Source organism: Thunnus maccoyii, chromosome 16, assembly GCF_910596095.1.
Source record: "Thunnus maccoyii chromosome 16, fThuMac1.1, whole genome shotgun sequence".
Classification (NCBI taxonomy): Eukaryota; Metazoa; Chordata; class Actinopteri; order Scombriformes; family Scombridae; genus Thunnus; species Thunnus maccoyii.
In genome coordinates, this window is record NC_056548.1 from 16,980,044 (window position 1) to 17,002,977 (window position 22,934).

General features: G+C 39.1%; 1 protein-coding gene and 1 long non-coding RNA gene across 7 annotated transcripts in view; both read right to left on the minus strand.

Annotated features, from left to right (window-relative positions):
• The window catches only part of LOC121881347, a 44,116-nt gene extending 25,802 nt beyond the window's left edge, over nucleotides 1–18,314 (minus strand). For all 3 annotated transcript variants that reach the window (XR_006091757.1, XR_006091758.1, XR_006091756.1), the window contains exon 1: nucleotides 18,100–18,314. This is a non-coding gene — a long non-coding RNA (uncharacterized LOC121881347). The remainder of the gene's footprint in view (nucleotides 1–18,099) is intronic.
• A 632-nt stretch (nucleotides 18,315–18,946) lies between these two features.
• kif26ab (kinesin family member 26Ab) overlaps nucleotides 18,947–22,934 on the minus strand; it is a 66,790-nt gene continuing 62,802 nt past the window's right edge. For all 4 annotated transcript variants that reach the window (XM_042388897.1, XM_042388898.1, XM_042388900.1 and 1 more), the window contains 4 exons: nucleotides 22,463–22,656; nucleotides 21,494–21,517; nucleotides 21,104–21,254; nucleotides 18,947–21,010 (listed from right to left, as the gene is read on the minus strand). In XM_042388897.1, coding sequence (XP_042244831.1) covers nucleotides 20,829–21,010; nucleotides 21,104–21,254; nucleotides 21,494–21,517; nucleotides 22,463–22,656 — 551 coding nt within the window. In that variant the 3' untranslated portion in view covers nucleotides 18,947–20,828. The remainder of the gene's footprint in view (nucleotides 21,011–21,103; nucleotides 21,255–21,493; nucleotides 21,518–22,462; nucleotides 22,657–22,934) is intronic.

Genomic DNA, 22,934 nt, shown 5'->3' on the forward strand with positions numbered 1-22,934 from the left:
ATCTTGTTATGTTGGAACCAATGCAAATCCTGGGCAAAAAAGTACTTACTATTGTAGCCTAACTACCTTTTCACACTCCTTTGTTTCATATGTCACAGGAAGGGCTAAATCGGAGGTTGGATTGGAGAGAGGGTGAAAATCAATATTTGAAGAGTCTCAGTCTGTGCATCTTAAGTAGTCTATGAGAGAAAAAGCATGCATATTCCACCGTCTCTGAATTATTAACAATACTATGGTTTGTCTCAGTATTGTTGGAGTGTAAAGTCATGAATGTGAGAGGACAAAAGCAACATTAACTCTTTGTTGGCCACAAAATGTATTTAAAGTCTCAGCAAGTGGCATTACTAAGCAATCAATCCTGTGTATTTGTTATGAAATGTAAATACATTTTATAACAAGTAATGGCTGTGATATCTTCTAGACCACTTCAAGTTATTCCACATTAGTGGACAGCTTGGAATGAACACATTTTGAATGTATCAATAGTTTTGTTTATCTTAGGCCAACACCCCAGTTTACTTTGAATGTCAGCCATTCTGGGAGCATTCCTTTCACTTGACATCCCCAGTGACTCTTTATTTATTTACTCATACTAATCGTAATTCAGTCCGCGCCACTCCTCCATGGTAATTACTACATACCGCATATAGCTGGTAATTAATTTGCTGAAAATGCAGTGCAGCAGCTCGAGCATATGAATATACAGTATATATTACGTAAATACTGTGTGCATGCAATGCTACACAGTTATGATGCAACATGCTGTATATGAACATTTTGATGAGCCTACCTTGTTGCAGAGCTGCAGAAACTCTTCTGGCAATGTGATTCTGTGGGTGGAGTAGGTGTGGAGCAACAGAATGATTTTTTAATCAGAAAATCATAATCACATCTGTTCAAGATGGACAACTAGCACTGGCTTAATTTTACAAAGATCTAATTAGACTAGCTATTTCTACTATAGACACTTGTAGCACAATGCATGTGTCTAATGGGAGACACATGCATTACAAAACACAAATAAGGAATTAGAAAGCTGAATTTTCTTCTTTACTGAACATTGCTGAATAGTGTTATTTTGTGGTTTATACTGTGGGTGTCAATTAAATTTTACAGACAGGATGAAAAGATGAAGGCATTTGAGGTAGACAAAGATTTTCAAGTTCCTTATTGAAATAAATGAAGAGGAGGAATTTAAATTGGTCTTAAAAGGGATATATGGAATCCTATAACAAAAGAAAATCACAATAACACAGCAAAATGTTCTTTTAGTCCTTTGTCACATCTGATGAAGATATGACAGACAGCACCCACAACAAGATTAACTATGATATGACAGCAAGACAATCATGGCAGACAAATGGCCAGTAATTCAATCACTGGTGCAGGACATGTCATGTCAACCAGTCTATTGACTCTGACAGGCTGCACAAGGTGCTGGCAGACTTATATTGACCTGGGGCACGCAAAGTGCTGATGCATCATTGTGTAAATTAGGATGAGACTAGTCTCCTTCACCTTTGACCAAAAGCTCTGGAGAGGTGAGCCTAAAAATTCAAAAGAGAGGAACACTGACACTGGTGTAAAAGATTGTAATTTTCTAATAACTGGTGCCATGTTGACATCCAGCAGAAGCATATTTGTCTCTGGCAATCATGCATTTTCTTGGTTGTCATTGGCAATGACAAATAATTCCATTTTCCTCCTTAAAACAACAGAGAGCACAGAAAATCTGCACAATGACTTATAAAACACTGATACCTGAATTAAATTTAGAAATGAATCTCACCTCTAAGTCTCCTGGGCAACCAACAATGGTTGGTTGCTATCCTGCTACCATAATACTGCAGCAGAAAAATCCCTCTACATATGAAATATGTATGAATATGAAAAAATATTAAGAAGATGGGGGCAATCATGACAAATAACATCCTATATCCCTCCAGTTCCCATTCCCATCACGGCTCGGATGCATGCACAGCCACACCAGGTCCAGATGCCATTCATTAAATAATTAACGTCCGGCTGAGAGGAACTTTGATTTAATTGATCTGGGCAAGCCTGGTGGAGAAAAATTGATGGGCCACAATGTTTGGATTCGCTTCCAAACTGCAAGAGGATCAGTATGTCTGGAGGATTTATTGAACACATTACAGCAGGAAGCAGAAACAAGCGTCTCACACCAGCATGACTAATACCATTGCAAAACAAAAACCATACTTTGTGTTTAGGTAATTACTGTTCGGACACAGTGATGGACAGGGTAAACACTGTTGATTAACACCTACTTTCATCCGCCATGATGTGGATAAAACACGCAGCATCATTCAAGCTATTCATTTTACTGCCATCCAAGCCCTGCTGGTAATTAAAACATGTTTTGTCCATTGTTTTCCTCTTTTCCGGGGGCACAGCTGATTCTGATATGCATAGGTGCCCAAAAGGGATGTGTGTGTGTGTATGCGTATGTGTTAAGGGAGGTGGGAGGGTGGGGCTCAATCATGGAGAACTCTTAATCCGTTTTCTTCTCTTTTGTTCAAAGGCACCTACAGAAGGCTTTATCGGAATGACGACAGAATGGAGACAAACAAAAGAAAAGTAGAGGTAGGCGGGCATTAGAGCCGACAGACTGCACAATAAGTGGGTACATGAGGATGGGTGAAGGTAGGTGGTGATACCTGTGCCATGACAGCTCCGCTGCACAGCTTGTATGAGGCAGGTGTTGCCAGCCTCGGGGGTTGGACTGTCTTTCACCTTACTGTACTTGATATTATTCCACCGCCCAATGCATGGAGAATAACACAGACACCGTGCACACAGACATGGGCAAACAAGAGTACACACAAAGAACAGAGAGGTGGATAGGGGTGGAGAAACAGGCAATGCGAGTGAAAGAGAAGGCACGGCACAAAAAAAAAAAAAGCTGCTGCTGCTTGTGTAAATTGGCTGATGCTGCCTCCTCTTTGCCAGATTAACTCCACAGGGCAAGGAAGAATAAGAGGGAGGGAGAGAGTGCGAGTGGGGGGCTGGGTTCAGTCCTTTCATCAAAGGGCCTTTCTTTCCCCCCTTCTCTTTCTTTCTCTGTGTGAGGGAGTGCCAACTCTAGAGTGGGCAATCCATTCTGTGATTGCATGTCAAGAAGTGAAAGCCACATTGTCTATGCTGGAAATCACACCTGACAGAAATAACGAGCTTTTCTCAAAGTCTTGCGAAACATTATGCATCAATCACTCCCTATCACATTCACAAATGTTGCTTAAATTTAGTGCAACAAAAACAGGCTGCAGGATTCGTGTGGGAGTCAACCCAAGTGAACGCACGTAAAGCAAAGGTAGAGCACTGGAATAACAATGAATTATATGCATCATCCTCCATCCTATTATTCTAATTCTTGCCCCTACGTCCTGTGTTTGGGTGTGCTGTTTCCAGGCCCTACGGCCAGGATGTTTTAATCTCTTGTGCCTGGCCTGGGGCCATGAGGCCGACCCTCAACCCTGAGAGACAGGTCTGCTGACACTCCTCTGCTCGCTATTGTGAGGCTGTCAGATCCCTCTCTTAAATCCCCAGCCCACTTCTGTCTCCTTCTCTCCCCTGAGTGGGTGTAATTACATTAAGGAGTCAATCTGAGCTCAACCTTCCTCCATCCAGATCTCCATCCCGTTGCATATCTTTGCATTAGCTTTTCCATAATCCTGACCTAGGGCAATAATAATGACCTGTGTTGAAGGGGCCAACACAAGACTTTGCTCACCTTGTCTAGGAGAAATTGCTCACTCCTAAAAAATATGAAATTAATAATTAACTACTTAATGTGTTAGGTGTTTTGCTTTTTCCTAAATGTAGTACAGTTTAGGATTTAGTCAAGTTTTCTGCTAAAATCTGTGTTGTGCAGCTTCAATGGGAAATGGATAAACGTAGACCAGATCTATGTCTGAATAGGTAAAAAAAAAAAAAAAAAAGAGCTGGAATATTATTTATTGAATGAGATATAGACTGAGAGGTGATGTTATGACAAAGGAAGGTTTAAGTGGATGTCAGTGAAAGATCTCTGCATCTTAATCTTCCTGTGAAAGACAAAGTCAAAGGCAAAGGGAGGTGTAGCCATGCTCTTTATAGATAAATTATGTCTTATTCAATGCAGAGGGGTTGGAGTTCACCATCCTAATCTGATTTGGGAATATTCACTCAGCTTTATAATTGCTTTAGCACCCAACCTGTGGTTGTAATTACATCACTTGGTTAATATCAGCATTCGGCTACTGTTAATCTAATTCAGTACGAAGTGGGTGTGCATTGCTCGAAGTTGTCTTAATTGAGTTACAGGCTATCGTTTTCAGCAAATTCACCCGGATTTCCACAGCTCTAAATGGTTGATTTGCTGGTGTGTTAAGTCCCTGAGGAAATCAGAGCCTGATCAGACATGAAACTAAAGTGACAAAAGAATTGCTGCATCAAAATAAAACATTAATCATCGGTTTTCCAGCTGATTTATAGCATAAATAATTAGCTATTCTCTTTTTTTTCATTACAGAGGAGCAGCTCAACAGAAATTTAAAGAATGAATATCTTACATGCAATAATATATTGTAATACAAGCTTTTGAATTCCAGTTTGTAGCCATTTAACACTGCATAATGAATTTTACATCACAGCTCTGATACTTCTTTTACTTGGGTTACAATAACACATTTGACGATAAAATTGGAATTCTATTCAGCATTTCCTTTGCAATTTTATGCAGCTCTGATGTTTCAGGGATAATTGTTCTGTCCCATATCTGTCACTGTTTGAGTGTTGTTTGACTGTTTAAGTTAGGTTTCAGGTTCATGTTATAGAGCTGAAAATCTGTAAAACGGTTACTTGTATGACAGAACAATGCGTATTGTATTTTAAAAATGCAAAGGAAGGACAGCTGAGGAAACACATATTCCACTTGTATGTATGAATTTTATCTCTTGATAGATCAAATAGTGTTGCAGTCCCATGTTCAATCATGTACAACCCTACTGAATAATTCCTAATAGGTCTTTGATAAGGATGGAGAGAACAGTACTGTGCATTTGAATCATGTATGAACATATAGAAGTATAGTACTCAATGCATTGCTATTGGTAGGTTCTAGCACAAAGCTAAAACACCATTCCGCTATTCTCCTTATAGATATGCTTCAAAATATTTATCCATGCTTTGCCTTTGCAGGGTGAAAGCTAAAAATTTTGCTTGGTTCCTCTCCAAAAACAAAAGCCAGGTCTGTGAAGTAGGTTGGCATTGTGGTGCCCCCAAGAATCCACTCCAGACCCCCTGCAAGGAACCTTGTCTGAAGTTGCTCTGAAGAGAAGCCTGCCTGCCTCATTGAGGCCCTGCTACTCCATATTCATGTGTGGATTTCGGGGGGAAGACTCACTCATCAAACACGGCAAAAAGTCTAACTCAAAGCGTCAAAAAGCCTCCTTTTTGTATATGGGGACCTGTTTGATGTTTGCAGGGGTGCATTGTCATGAAAAATAAATAAATAAATCTGGCACACCACTGTGTTCTCTGTTGTGTTGCAGAGAATTAGTCCGCCTGAAGTTCCATGTCCATAAAAAATTTGCAGCACCTAAAGGATTAGCTCTACATATTTTTCTGTAATGTTTCATAGTGACCTAATACTTACAGTATATGCAATTTTACAAACAGTGAGTTAAGGTTTGCTTTTTAGAGTTCATACTGTAATATTTAAAGTAGAAAAAATAGAAATCCCCAAATTTTGACAAAATGTGTAACACAACATGAGACAACATGAGCCAGAAATAATGGTACTATGTAGTCCAAGTGACCTGCAGTGATTTAACTAACCAATTCTTCAAAGCTTGAAAACCTAAAAACAAAAAGTATGTTCATGTAGAGGTGATCATGGGTGTCATGAGTGTGTTGCTACAGGTATGGGTGAGAAGATGAAAATTAAACCTGGAAGTCTGGTTCGAAGTTATACTCTTTTGAGGCAGGGTTTTACAACTCTCAGTTCTTCTATGATAAATAGTATAATTAGCATGATGCTACATGCTACAAAATATCATATCTGCTGTGCTTCTGACATATTTCCTTGACCAGTTTAGTGCACTGCCAGATGATATTGCTCTGCAAGTTCATTCTGGCTCAACTTTCGCCAGATGACTGTGTTTGGTCCCTGCAGTCGTCTCTCTTGAGGAGGAGCTTGAATTTTTTGATGCAGCGCTATTGTTGCTCTGAACATATCTTAAGGATACACATGGCATGTTCATGCGTGTCACAAACCGAAGTCATTGTGGTTATTATTCAAGAACACTCCAGATGGTTAGAAGGTCTTTTAACAGGCAACAATACACACCAAGCATTTGTCCATGTTTCGTGGCTGTGTGTGGCTTTGTCAAAAAGGACAAGAGAGAGGAGAGAGCTGGCCGCCAACAGATTGTGAAAATGTCCTCAGTGCAGAGTCCAGCTGCTGATTGTGCCATTTAAAAGTATTTTGCTTTTACTCTGCTATTCTTTTCACAGAGAGACAAAGAGGATAAAATATGCATTTTTGTTTTTTAAAACAGTTTCTTGTCAAATTAGTTTAAACAAACACACTGTAAATGTACAGATCACCATTTAAAACTCGATTTAAATTTAGAAACGGGCTATTTAACTTAGAATATGCCCCATCGATCTTTTACATTTTTTGTGTGAGATCCAATTTTATCGTAGTTCTGTAGACCATTCAGTTTTCATCATTCTCAAACATCTTGCAGCAAACCCTGCATACATGTTCTACAGTAGTTTATCAAAAGGGGATACTGGGAGTTCAGCGTGTGCACTCATCTTTCAATCTAAAAAGATGTCAGAGCTTTTCTTCCCCATGCTGAGAAGGGACAGTCTTCTAAGGGTTATAGTCTATTGCAGCTGTGCATGAGTGCCTGTCAACATCTCAGCCAAGATAAACTGTGTCTGCAAGTAACTGCATTCACTCTTGTCACATGAGCCGTTTTAGGCTGTTAACACTACTACATAACAACAACTGCAGTGTTACGACAGACCAAATCAAAGTGTAGAACAAGCAACTAACCAAGAACCCACAGTGTGTTTCTCTTCTCAAGTATTGTTCGTCTTCTTGACTTCCGCCAGTTGTTATCGTGTTACCTTCTTTATCAGAGCATTTGGAGGTTTTATGGTGATGTGATTTATATGGGCTTGTGGCACATTAATGATGCCAGGGAGTCTTGCCTGCCATCCATATTCATGAACAACTGTGTTTGGGGAGCTGCAGAGATGGAAGGAGGAGGAGGGACTGCCACACGTCCGCCAAAAGTCTCCCGAGCACAAAGTCTGGATGGTGGAGCGGCTGAGGCCTTGAGTTCACATGCCTGTAGGCATGAGCCCACCTGTTCATCCAGACTAGTCACATTCCCAGAGAGAAGATCAATGATCATGAATGAACAAAGAAACAACATGCTGAGATCGGATATTCAATGTGCAACTGCTAAATTCAAACCTAACTTAGTGGCTACTTGCAAAGGATACCAGCAGACTAACAATTGTTGTATATCTCGTTATTTTTTTGTATTTAATCAAACTATGTGAAAATTATTTTTTTTTAAGTGCAACACTCTAGGTCAACGTTTTTTCATTATTAGAGGGCACTTAATCAACAGCTAATTTGCATTTTCACCCACACTTTGTATTACCAGAAGCATTTTTGGAGCTGTCCTTGTCACAAGAGGATCTTGTTTACTGCACACTGTAGTGAACAGTGTCTCCTTGTAATAGGAAATACAATTTACACATATAAAATCTGTGTGAAAAGCTGTTTAAATGATCTGTTTCTTCTAAAACAAAATGAGTTAAAACCAAAAATAATACATTTATGGAATTACAAAGACAGGACATGACACAAGTGCTTATGTGGGGACATGTAGTAATAATTTATCTAACAACCACCCTCTTAATCCACTCACAACACATCCCTCCAAAATGCAAAGCTAGACTGACAAAGTAACACTGCAGTTTGCAGTCACAGTAACCAATTTGGACAGTAAGACACAATATAAAGCCTGAAAGCTTCATGTAAGCCAACTGCATCTCAAGAAACGGAATTGCAAACAAAAAGGGATTACAGTTGCATAATCATAAACAGCATGACAGTACAACCTAAAGCATATATATCACAAAGTAATTGCTTTGTAAAAGTCAGTGAAAGTAAAGGTTGTTTAAGTAAAAATGTCAAATGTGTAATTTTTGCCTATTAAAGTACTTAACTCTGAGGTCTGACGCCAATTTAAAACTACCATTCATTGTAGTCTATATCAATTGAGAATGCAGCAGGATTTCACGTCCTATTAGCAATCATGACCTAATCAATGAGCTGTGCCTTAAAACAGCTGACAGTTAATTACGAGGGCAGCTCTGTCTGTGTGCCATGCCATTCAGGTAACCAATGGTAATTAAAGAGGAGGAAGAAATATCTGTTGATGGTTGTTCATACCGCAACGGAGGCAGAGCAGAGTGAATCGCATGGATACTCCCGGGTGAGGCCTAATTTGCTCCTGAGCAAATCAATAAAACCATTTCATCTCTGTTGCTATGGAACAACATATACTAAAAACACAATGAACGTTACCTTGGGGAAATTGGCACCAGAAATAATCTCACTGCTGCTATTTTGAACAATGTCTTGTTGCTTCTTTCGGCAAAAAAAGAGGCTGAGTGTTGTCAAGGACATTATGTTTTGTTCTATCCTCAGATGGGTTTTGCATCCAGTTTCATTATTGTAACAAGAAGGGCCAAAGTCAAATTATTTTCCTGTACCATACTACAGTACAAAAAGCATGCACTTTGTTATAAACCGCCTCTTGCTATATGTCAACTAACCAAACAAATGATTCTATTCTATGATACTGATCATAAAAAAGGAGGTTGATTGCTAGTTTCTATGATCTTAATACCTTTGGGAATCTGCATAACTATACCATCCTCCATATGGGGCTCCACAGAACAATATAACCATAAAAGAAAATAATTAACAGTGGCCTCATGTAGTATAAAGGCCAGCCATGAATCTTTTGATATCCAAAGATCTTTGCAAACATACACGTGCAGTGCCTTGGACCACTGGAAGTAGGGCGGGGCAATATGGTCAAAAAATAAAATCTCAATTGTTTCACACTCGGACTGAAAAATCATATTTTTTTGGATAATTGTGCAAGAATAATGAAATACCTGCAGCACCTGCAAGACTGCCATCATTATACATAAAATACAGGTTATCCCACACAGCTATTGACTGTCAGTAACAGATGCTTCAACTAGAGCACGGTCATCTAGTTGAATAATCCATTACGGTACAGGCAGGGCAGAAAAGTCACCTTACTAATGGACCTGCTGTTGTTTGTGCTTCTAGACACAACATCAGCTTGATATCTGCTGACTGCTGCTAGTTAGCATTAGCTCCCAGCCCTTAATCCAGAGATGATACCTCGTCAACAAACACAAACTTAGAGTGCAAACCAGTGTGCAGAGTCATTTCACTTCAATCTTTCACTCTCATAGATGCAACCTTTAAATTCACACCAAGTTAGCCAGAGACAGCTAGCCACCTGGAGTCACGACAGTAGCCTGCCGTAAACTGCAGTAGGTGTGCACATGTAGTGTGACAAAGCCTGTCGTGACTCAAAATGGATAATGTAGCAGCTATCAGCTATGTTCCTTTTTGACTAAAAAAATCCTTTTTGTGCATATTGTAATAACTCGGTTTTCATGATTTAGACATTTTACACATCTTGCAAAAACAAAATTAATTAAATGAATTTGATATATTGCCCAGCTCTAACTGGAAGGCAAGACTGACATATACTATTTTCAGAAGATAGCATGGACCTCTACAACTGTATGAAGTCTAGTTTCTTCCTTGTTTGCTCATAATCTCTGTCAGTCTTGTCCACAAAACCAAGCTGTTAGCCCTCCTCATTACCACAGTGGTGAGAGGTCCTACAGTTGGGGTGTGAGGGGAGTAGATGTGTCTCTCTCTGACAGGTCAAAGGGGTCATACTTTAAAGTGAACTAGATGAAAGCTGTAGTTGTGAGCTCAGGCAGCAGAGACGACGTTGTTGACGTGGAGCGACTGCTGGCAGCCATATGTTTCGACCTGTGGACGAGGGTCTTCATGTTGAAATGTCAGCACATGAGGGGGGCCGGGTGAGAATGCCATACCTCATCGTGGCTATGGTCGACTTTCAAAGTTTGTCACTCAGAAGTGAAACTGAACCTTGGTATGCTTCATCTGTTTCTAATTTGTCTAATGCAGTAGCAGCTGCTTTTTCTAAAATTTAATATCAGATATTTTAAGGGCAATGTATCTTATGTAGCTCTTTCTAAGGCATCTGAAATGTATTTTTCTACATTGTTTATTTGAATAGTAGACAAATGGTTTCTATTTTGACATAATTGCCAGCTTTAATGAGGCACAAATCCGACACGAGTAAGAATGATCCAGTGCATCAGTAATTCAGAGAACAAATTTATTCTCCACCTTTTTTGGCTATGAATGAATAGCAGTAAAAGAGAGGGGGGATTGTAAAAGCCTGCCAACCAACTCAAATAGGCAAACAGCAGGACGCGCGCTCCCTGCCAGACAAGCCGCCATCACGGCAACTGTTGCCACGGCGCGGAGCTGCCAGCCTACGTTTGATTAGCGAGTGTCTTGGATGTGATTGGCTGCAGTATGAATGGTGAGGCAAAGAAGGGTCTTAAATGTTGTGTAATTAACCTCTTCACTTGCACATACTCCACTTCAGACATCACAACTACTGACAGCCTCCTGTCAGCAACCTGCACCAATCAAGCTCTAATCTGGGAGACTGAGAGGGAATACAAAGACGGCGTTTGGGCTGTCACCACTGTGGTGTTTATGAAACTGTCTGATGAGACAATGCACTGTATCTCACTGAGACAATGAAGGGGCCCCTTAGTGCTGCAATGGAAACGCCCCAGGAAGAAAAAAACACCTTACATCTATAATCATCATCATCTACATGTGTAAATGAAAACAGCACACCTAATCAAAAGGTGTGAGTGAGGAGCACACAAAAGCATGGTGGATAGAACAAGGCTTTGTATGATTGGTGGATTAACCCAGAGGCTGGACCATGACTAGTTTGATTATATTTTTTTAGTCACGGTAAACATGCAAACTGTGAATGCGATACTAGTGGTATCACAATGAGGTAAAGTAAATGTCAAATACAAAAAGGAGTGGGCGGAACATCAAAATATCTTCCAGCAGTACGGCTAAATACCAATTACATTGCAATTTCTTGCATTTCTTGCATTGAAAAGGAGAAAATAGCACCAATTGTGACAAACACAGTCCTCAAAGCATAGATTTTCATTCACATACTGTATGGATTGCAATTAAGTTCAGATGCTGTGTGATTTAGTGAGCAACAAGCTTTGCTGTACACCTTGCTTCTTTTTTTGATGGTGTATATACTGAATCAAATGTCTTCAAAGTTGTAATATCCATCTAATTAGAGCATTTCACATCATCATACAGATACAAAGACAGTTATCATTGTATTTTCATTTCTGGCAATTTGTTGCCACATCTACTGTTTCTGAGGCCTGCACACAACACCTCAATTTGTTTTTCCAATTCCAAAGTAAGAAAACAAATCAAAAGACTATATTTTGTTTGAGATGTTGCTTTAGAAGGATTTCTCACACTTGAAGGTTTGTTTGTGTGCAGAAAAAAGCCCATTTTCACAGAGGTGGACAGTTTGATTTCTCCGGGCTTTGATTGCTTCTCAGAAACCCTTATGCATCAGATCAAACGCCCCCTCTCAACAAGAAAATGGTTCATTCTGGTGAAAAGGGAGTGTAACACACATAATTCTGCTATCCAATGAGTTTTAGGAAATCCAATTCATCTTATCAGTAGCCATAGCACAGACCTGAAACCACATTAGCCATTGCATTTTATGAATTACAGTTTCAAAAAAAGAAAAGACAGAAATCTTCAGAAATGCAATGTTCTTGCAATTTAAACATGCAGGATCTAGCCACAAAAAGGGACAGGATGGAAGATCAATGACTTGCCAATCATAGTCAAGTGAATGTGAAATCATCCAAGCTGAAAGAAGATGCTTTACAATCACACTCTAAAATGTGTCCTACAATCTGCTGATGCTGATCTCCCACACAGCCTTTTGAAATGCAATCCCCCAGGTGGTAATCCTAGTATATTCTTTTACTACTAAAGGGTCACTTGAGAACCATTTGGAATAATAAAAATTCAATCAGGTTAAAAAGTCATATTATAAATCTCATTTAAATTATTTAAACATTTAAATCTTGCAGGTAAGGTTTCAATATGACTGAGTGCTACATAGTTAACACATGTCAACACAGCTAATTAACTCAATTTAGCACTAGCTACTATCACATCCTGTCTGACCTACCTCTGCAATGTTACATACATTGATGTGTAGTTTGTTAGTTTGACCCCTGATCCCCATGCAGAACACAAAGGTACCAGATTAAACGGTGTAGGGACCTTTCAGCACAAGCATTTTGCTTGCGTCCTTGGGCTATGTGTCGACTCAGCGGAGAGAGGAGCCACCCTGTAGCCACGGTTCTGCTGTCCACCAGATGGTTGCTGCTGGGAGCCAGCTAAGAGCCTGCCTGGTGGCCACTGAAACTTAAATGTAGAGGGGGCTGTCGGTTATGAAGAAACCTCTTCAGACAGACTAATTAAAAGGGTCTTTTTCATCACGCCTGCCCATCTGTTAAGAGAGCACAACCTGATGGAATTGCTGGCTACTCAGTTTCACCGTGCAATTAACAGCAATATCTCAGTGAGCACTTTTTTCTGGGATTAAATTATTTAGCTTCTTCTATGGGAATAATTATTTTTTATGGTCAGTGATCTCCTGAGTGCAATTTGTAGATCTTTAAAAGAGCTGAAACCTTTAAGAAAAAAACAAAGACCTGCAGAGAAGAACATCAAGTCATTAACCTGACCATAGTGTACTGCAACATACCCAACAATTGATGTAATCAAGGACTGTATTTTTTCTGCTCAATTGTGTAGAAGCTTTTTTTTTAAATCATGAATATTCATTGTGTATTAACTCCTCGCATCAGTATTCTAAAAGCATTTTAAAACAGACTTTCTAAACAAAGCCTTTATGTAAATCAGTGTTATCTACAAGGAATCTGGACCAAGGGACTACAAGAGCACAGATAAAACAAGGTCAGTGCATGAAGTGGAGAAAATGATTCTGCTCATCATTCTTTGACAAGGTCAGTGCATCACGTAGTCACCAAACCATTGACTGTTGCATGTATAACTAGCATTTAGAATCACATACTGTAGTCAATTGTGGTCAAGACCTGAGCAATGACATAAATGACATAAACATAAAAAAAATGTAATGTTTCATCTTGGCCAAATGATAAAAACATTCACTTCTCCTGTGACTGATTCTTTCACCGCCAGTTTCAGACGCATAATAAATGGGCCAACCCTGCCAGCTTACTGTCAGACAGCATCAGAGACTGGCTGTGCGTGCGTGAGTGTGCGGGTGTGCATGTGTATCCTCATCATCTAGATACTCATTACTTTGCCAGCTCGCGGGTCAACACACAACAGGCCATTTGAACTCATGACCCGCATCCCGCTTCTCATTATTGTTCAAACCACATAGGCTGGTTGACGACTATTGGAGTTCAGTGATAATAATACAAGGGAGATGATTCACATTACAGTATGTACCAATATGCTTATTTATTAGTGCTATATCATGTACATCATTACAACTCATATAGGCAATCTCCGCTATAGTTCCCTAGCCTCTCTTACCCCTGACGCTTGCTAAATTACACACAGTAAATAAGGTTAAATCTTCAGTGATAGATCATTTTAAGTTGTCTCTAAAAGGCTAATTAATTCACTTTCACATTATGGATTGCTTTGGTTTGATTTACTGCCTGTAGCGTTATCTTAGCCTAGTGGCACGTTGTTGGACTTGTATGGAAGCCCACCCTGAATTTACAATACATATGGCGTGGGGAGAGCTTTCAGGACTATACCTCTTAAAGCTTTCTGTCTTGGTGCAAAACTCCTCGCACATGCAATCTGTTTTGGGGATGTCAATAGTTACGACCCCCCTGAAGTACGAGGCTGTGTGTGAGGCTTGCATCTTGCCTAGCCTCTGATAATTTAAGGACTTTTCTCCATTCCAGCTTGTTTTAATTACTGAGAATAAGTGGCAGCATTTGGTCAGGTTTATGGGTCTTCTTCAAAGAGCAGGCTTGGTTTAGACAGACCAATCTGTGGGACTGCAGAGCTGTAAATCCAAAACTGAGCAACCACTACCACTCACAGTGCCAAGGGTAGATGCAGGCAGCGTAACAGGGGCGGAGCGGCGGTATAGAGCCTATTTTCCTTTAATATATCTGAACCAACAATTGACATTCAGTCTGACTGTAAAGTTGGAGGTCATCTAAAATGATTAAAACATGACATGAAAAAATAGCAAAGGAATTTAACAATCTAAATGCATTTTTCTTTGAGAGATTTGGACTTGCATCTGTAGGATTTAAACATCTTTCAAGTGTCAAAGGGGCAAAAAGAACTCAGTTACAAAATGACCCAGTTTGACTGGAGAGACTACTTCGAATAGTGCACACACTGGAATGTAACGAGACGATAATGGAAACAAAGACTTAAGACATGAAGAAAGGGAAAGATATCAAATGGACTGAGAATTGGAGTGGATTGGGATTTCTTTTGAGTGAAAACTATGCAACGGAGGACTGAGAGGAGAGTTCCAACACAGGGTCAGAGCTGGGTTTGGGTGAAGGGGAGGAAGGGGGGGAACTCCTGACTTTTCAGTGAACTCATTTCTATTCCCATACAACACACCCAGCTCCCTGCTAATGATGAGAGCCCTGAGGCGAAGTGGGCTAGGATGCATGGGGCTCACTGTGCTCAGCACAGACTCAGCAGCCATGAGGCGTCTGCAGCAGCCCTAGCCAACTGTTTTCACTCAGACTCCAACTTCCTAAGAGCAACGAGGTACAGCCTGAGCTGACAGACTTGGGAGTGATTTGTCAAAGGCTTTTACTGTTTGCCAAATTACTGCAGGCTGAAGAATTACTGAATATTGATATAAAAATGATTAAATTCTCTACATTTTTGTTGTTAGTCATTGATTTGATTACCTCTGTAGGTGAATTCTGTCTAATAGTCTTCACTGTGTGTCAAAGAACAACAAAAATTAGTGAGCCTGAAAGCAAAAAAAAATCACCCAACTAATTTGATTGGAAATAAAATGACCGGCCGGTCTTGCCAGTCAGCCAAATTAACCTCTTATGTTTTTGATCAAAACAGAATTAACAGGGAGAAGACAAGATATTATTGCCCAGCGTGGTGCACTTTCAAGTTGAACACATCCACTCATCTATAGTATATTGCTCAACAGGATGTCTTGTATCACACTGAGCAAGCGGCCTCCTGATTCAGGGAGTAATTAATCACTCTGGACCTTCACCAACTGTTTTATCATGTTTTCTTTATATCAAATTCAATATTTTAACAATTTCACCAATTTGCTTCTGCTGATTCCAGTTCATTCAAGTTAGACAACTGTATATTCTCTCACAGGGAGCTCCTGATCTGACTTTCAGTCAACATGTTGCACCAAAAGGATGAGTGAACTGCGATGGAGACATGGATGGGTTTTTTTATTTCTTTTATTCACAACATGTACATTTGTTGGGAGTTTGTGAGATAATTTATGGGTTTCCTTCCCAAAAAAAAAAAGGACTCAAATCTGTGATGTCAACAATGGTTACAAATTGTTTCTTGCTATTACTGTAACCAAGGTGACAGTGATCACTTGATTTGAGGTTTAAAACAACAGCACAGTGTATTTTTAGGCCAAGAATTAAAACTATATTATGTTGATTGTAGTGCCGCCATCTCATATAAAGAGCAGAGGATGTTGGAAAACTTTAAAAGAAATATTGAGGAAGCAGGTGTGTGGAAGAATACCAAAAAGGTGATGTTTATTAGCAAAGATATTAATGAAACAGCGGTGAAAATTAACCTTGGGAAATTCAACAGATAACTGAATAAAAACAAACATATAAATTAAATGCAGCCTGACAGCAAGCAGCTATTAACTCTTCCCTCACTCATTCCACCTTATCAGTGACTGGCCTTTTACCTTCTCAGCCTCACCTAACTGGTAACTACAGAGTGAGTTAGCTTTCAAAGCTTTCAAAGCAACTAGAACAACACTGATGTAGACTTTCTGTTACTGCACACAATCACAATTTTCTATGGGCACACACGCACAGACAGAATGACATTTACTACAGAACAGTTTTATCCTTTCTGCCTCAAATTGACAGTGACTCACTGCTTGGTGCACCTAATGATTCACACCTGTTGTCAGTCACTATCACTGATTTGTTAGACAATCTACCCCACCGTCACAAAACACTCTCAAAATAGAAACACATCACAGCAGGGCCCCATTCTTTGTACGTAGATACCTAGGTTATCCAGATTAGGAAGTTAAAATTTTGACATGTGTCTGGATTTTTAGGTTTTTCAAAGCTGTTTTAAAATTAATCTGGAACTGTTGTCATAGCAACAAGTCCTTAAACCCAAACCTGCTAAAGTGCAGGCTTATTGACAGTTACCTGGATCATCACTGAAACGTTTTAGGGTGAACCCAATACACAAACTCATTTTCAGATACAGATGTCTCACTTTCTTTTTTGACTAAAAGAATGTTGATATAATTATGATTTTAGATGAGAACATGCAGGTTACTGATAAATCATTAGGATCTATTGGTGTAGTTATCTCCATTTAATTTACATAATAGATAGTTATCTTTACTTATACATGATAAAATATAAAACTGTATGAAAGTTTGTACACTAAAAAGGAATCAATCCAAATTTACACAGGGATACTCTGAGCAAAAAGACATTAAAGATTCAGACTTGCAAGACCAGTGAAGCCAGAACATAAGACATTTAATTTGACATTTGATCACTAATATGTATTTAATGATAAACTACACAACTCACTATGTTGAAATATGTCTATGCAATAAAGACCTCTCTTTTAGTTTAGTTTTTAGTAAGGTTTCATTGTCATGGCAGGCTTATGATTAACACTTACAGGTCTTTGATATCTCCAATGAGGAGAAACTCACCAGTCATGCACCCACATGTCTAATCACATTCACTGGTGATTCACTAATTGTTTAACAGTGATGAAAGTGTGGAAACAGTGGAAACATTGTGGAGTACAATGTAGAACAGCAGTAACAATGCAGAAACACACATAAAATGAGATTTATGTCCATTAATCTATTACCCCAGTGCATGCTGGGAGGGTTCTTGACTCATTAAGCCTTTGTTATTTATGATAACTTCATCCAGGATTAACAAATCAATCCTCAAACTGCATTCAAAGAATCAAATTAACTGGATGAGAATTCACAGGATTATTTTAGTCTGATTAGTCAAGCCACGTTTGAAGAACAGGCCCCGAGACTGAAGCCCTTCAACAAAATATAACATTGTGACAAACACAAACTAACATGAAAATTGTAATTTATTGTCTAACATATTAAATTAACAGAAACATTGGACTGGAATTAATGATAAATAAACACACACAAATAAAACCACTGGTAATGTTGGGAATCAGTGAAAAGGGAGATGAGCAACTTTTAAACAACGACATGATATGATATGACATGTCTCTTTTGTGTATGGTGCAATTGTAGTGACACTCATTCAACAGTAAACTTGTGCTGGACACATCCACTGTTACCTTCTTGGAAAAGAGTTCGACTTAATTGAATTATTTAAATGCTCTGTACACACACACACACACACACACACACACACACACACACACACACACAGGTGCTTTCAATTATCCTGGCTGATTACGCCGCTGCTCAGGTTTGAAGTTGGACAGAGCTTAGCTAGAAATGAGGTTTCCAAACTCAATGTAGCAGTAAACAGTTTTGTCAGTTAAAGCAAATTGCAACAAAACATTTTCTTTCTTACCTGTAGTGGTATCTAGCTGCTGTAGATAGTTGTTTTTTTGTTCTTGTTTTTTGAGTTATCTGTTTTATTTTTGCCATCATCCCAGTAAAATGGAGGTGAATGGAGTTGTGATGTGAAATCTTCGACAGCAGCATTTTCCCAGAAACAATTTTTCAGTTACTCTGGCTAATCCACAGAACATAATGTGAACAATAAGAACTATACTGCCGAGGAAATCTGTCACTAAACTGTACAATGTGTGTCCAGGTGCAATGGGAGAATCAATTAAGCACTTTGACACTCCCACACAGTCCTGAAATGAGGTAAAATCTGGCAAAGAGAAACAAAGTCTCTGTTTTGATGTCCAAATTTGGTGTCTAGGATCTTAATATTGGCAAGACCTCCATATACTTTGATGTTTCATAGTTAATTTAGATTCAGAGTCCAAAGCTTGTGATGTTTTCACCTCTTTTTAAATTTTTGTGCAACCAAACTATTTTAAAACAGCATTGTTAGACTAATATCTACAGTACCACATAACAACTACAAATAAGGTGTGCAAAGGTTAAGTGCAGTTGTTATTTTAGTGTCATATACTAGTCAACATTTCATATCTTACACATTAATGAGTGAGTACAAGGGATATATTGTTTGCAGGACCTAATATGAGACCTAATATAAGGCTGACTGATTTATCATTTTTATTTTAAACAACAATTCAGTTATTTTAATTATAGATTTCCTTGAAGTGTTTACATATGCACAAATTTCATTCAGTTTTATCCACTTTGCCATGGCGTGGAAAAAAACAATCCCTTGAATACAGAATATGTGAACTGGGGAAAAACATTCAACTCTGAATCATCAGTAAGAAGAAACATTTTATTCACAGGTACTGTAAAAGTAAAACACAAGCTGCCGTATCATACATTTATACACAGGGTTTGAAAATCCTATACAAAAACAAAGATATTCGAAAATATGGGTTTTGATATGAAATATGACCTTACATATAATAATTTCTTGGAAAAAGGTCTTGGTTTGGTAATAGTTATTTAATTTATGAGCCTAACCCCACATTAGTGAAAACTGAAGTTATTGTAAAAAATTAGAATGGTAAAAATGGAGTAGAAATCATTCTTAAAAATGATTAAAAAATCTCATGCAGCATCTTCAGAGAGGGCCTGAGAGAGTACATCTTTGTAAAAGAAAGTAAACAAATTCATATTTGTCATAGATATAGAAATCAAACACACCCAAATACAACAAAGCCAGTTTGTTTTTCTTAATCATTTTCACTGATCATCTTTGTTCTCTCTGTCAGCCATTTGATTCCTAACAAGCACATTATGGCAGCTACAAAGAGCTGATATCATGATTGAATTTGCTAAACAATGTCACAATCATTTGCTCTTATTTGCTGCATCATTTCACGGGAAACCATTAATTTGAGAGTCTTTTACACTGGACCAACTTTGATAATTTGCCTATACGAAAAAAAAAAGAGTAGGGGACAAAAGAGGTCAAACTGCGTTGCTGCCCTTAAGTCAGTATTGAGGTTCTTACAGTAGTTGCAGTAAATGTATTGGAATGCATAGGCTTTGTAGCGCTTGAAAAAGGACCATATAAGAGATCAGTAGACTTGCGCTATCTCATCTGTGCCCTTTTGTTTTACAGTGTATAGATAGCTCCCAGTCCAAGCCCACTTATGGAGGAATTGGGCTCACTGATGAGCACTGCTACCAGTGAAACCCTTCATCATTCTATCCACGTCGGCTTGTGTAGGGAAGGTTAGGCCTCTCAGGGTTGCATCGCCACATACTGAAGCACCAGAGAGAATGGCTGAATCAAGAATAATCACTCACTATCCATCACAGTGGCCCTCTGATTGATATGTTTTGGCTTAATCTCTCATTTTCAGTGAGATAAACATGGGCAAGCACAGCTTGAATAAGCTCTCCGTCCCCCAACATAACTGCTGCTCTACCTTAGTGCATCCACTGAGACCCATTTTGATCAAGGCAACTGGAGGGAAAAACATTCACTCAACCTTGCAAGCTTTCACAGGCCAGCTGGCAGGCAAAGAGTGACAACAGCAAATGCAGCCCTCGATGAGATAACATAGTCCAGTTTGAAAATCTAGAAAACTACAGAACCAGAGAGTTAACATAAGGCGCAAGAGGCTGAATGAACATGGATAAAATGCTGTGACTGAGGTTTGAAACAGAGAAAAGGCAAAGTCTGGGAGCGCAATAACATTAGCTTATTGCTTTTTCTTTTTTCCTCTTTATTTTTTCCCTTGAAAAGATATTTGTACACACCACATAATCATATAAATACACTTTACAATGTAATATAAAATATTTTTCTTAAAAGCAATATGTTCAGGGTTTGGTTCAGTATGCTTAAGATACCTGCACCATATGAAAAATAATGACTCAAAAGAATAAAAAAGGCACTTCCAGGTGTTGTTCATTGACTCTTGAGTAAGTGATGGCTACTGCTGTGACATATATGTAACAGCATTTGTGCTCACGTTTCGTTTCTCTGCCACTAAAACATGTCCTGGACAACGAGGCACTGTAGCTAAGTGGTTAAGATTTCCTCTGTTTTCATGCAAAGATCCACTCTCATCTCATCTCTGGGTCTTGTTGCTCTTCATTCCAGTAATATCTATAAACTGGCTGCTACATTTCATCATCCTTCGTCTTCTCACTTCCTCATTTCTCCACGTCAACTTTCTTTTGTCCTCAGACTTCGACTTCACGCAGTCCCTCCTGCGTGCCAGGTGTCGCCATGCTGATGTCAAAGCACGTCACCATCATGACACGGGACTTGCATAGGTTGACACAAAACTCTAGCTCCTCTGTGACCTGTGCCAAGGCCTCCAGGTACTCTGGAGACTCTTTATCCAAATTCTGGTCCACTTCAACTGTTGAAAAAAAGGACATTAATGTTTAGTTAGATAGTTTGTCACTTAAGATCCCTTAAAAATGTGTACATGATATTAAAAGAAGTTACTTACACTCTCCTGTCCACTTGCTTGGATCCATCATCAGCCGGGATTTGGTGTCTTCCAGCTCCTCCAACAACACCTCATGCTTTGCTCTCAGTTCCCTCACTTGCTGTTGCCTTCTTTCCAATATCTTCAGCTTACTGTTAAAATACAGCAGGCCCTGAGAGAAAAAAGAAAGATAATTGAATACAGCGCCCATGTACAATCAAATTAAAACTTAAAAATGATTTTAAAAAAATCTAACAAGCTGTGTTTTACTGTAAATTTGAGATTTTGCGATGTAAAAAGTCTTCCATTTCTGCCATTGTGGGCTGAATTATGCTTATGCAAAAACTCTTAATACAGTCTGTGCCACTTACAGTACAATTACACTTCAGTCCCCAAGAAAAATAAACTCACCTTGTCAACATCCTGGAATGGTTGCTGAAGGAAAGATTGTAGGAAAACAGAAAAAAAAAAACAAATTACAATGTTGAACAAGACAGAATAGTATATCAACAGCATATAATCTTAATACATGTATACATGCAAACAGTGAGTGAATATACACACAGTAGACTCAAGATATTGATGTAAATGTGCAAGATTCCAATACTAATTTCAAAATGGTAAAAGGGAAAAGCAGTTAATTATTTGTCGGTCTGGCAGTGATGGCTGGCAGGGGAAAATTAAAGATCCTAATTGAAAGTAAAAATCAAACTACTATCTAGCAGATTTAATATCTTCTTTTAACAAATCCCTGTCTGGCTGTGCTGAACTTGTGGAAGCAGTTAATGAACCACAGAAGAGGAGTCAGCTATAAAAAGCGATCAGGCAGCCAGTGATGAGTGCTAGCGGTGAGCTGATTTGGGATGGTGTTGGGCTTTCTTGCATTCATCACACATTCCCTAACCAATCTCCTCAGAACATCTTTTTCATTTTTACTTCCCCCACATCACCACCGTCTTCAGCTGTAAGTCGAGTCATCACTCATATCCAAACCAATTAACCCTCTTCAGTAATTGCCTCCTGAACTCTTGACATTTCTGAGGAGGCCTGCCAAAATACCAAGCTATGGGAACCTCGGCACAGACATTTTAACTCAAGGATTTGCCACTGAGCTGACTGAAGGTCAGACGTCTGAGACATATTATTCCTGTCTTGTTCTTTAAAAAGAAACTGGGAAGAAGTGAGCTAAGACATTCCCACAAAGCAAGTCAATGTGGCACATCTTGAGCATGTATGGGGTCAATGTCACATATGCAAAATATTGCTAAGGCTTAGCAAGTTGGATTCATACAGTAAGACCTTAACCCAGACATTACATGATCCAAAGTTCAGCACGATGAACCACCATGCAGAACACGTCAGGAGTGACCCTCTGCTCACCTCTGTGGTTTCTTCCTGACGTCGCCTCTGGAGCCGTTCCACATCATCGATCTCATACACCTTTATCTCAAAAGGCTCCTTCAGTGGTCCAGACATAGGGGGTAAGTCCACCCACTGGCCTGCTGTGCCCACCTTCTTCCCCAAGGAAGAGGTGTCTGGTAGTGGTGCCGGGATCAGCCGTCTTCTCTGGAAGCCTACAAAGTTATGCACACGATCAGACAGGTACCAGTTACGTTAGTGACATACAATAGTATTATTTGCTGGGATCTGTGAGTAAATATGTATGAGTCTCACTCTGAGATGTAAAGTGATGCAAGGCTTTACACAGGCCAGCCGAGTTGTGGTGATTGCATATTTATAAGGATTTCATGAGTTTCTATTCTCTAACCCTGTATCCACAGCCTAAATAAATTCAAATGGTTGGTCTGACACACATAAATTCAAATGCTTATATGTACAGGGCTACACAAAC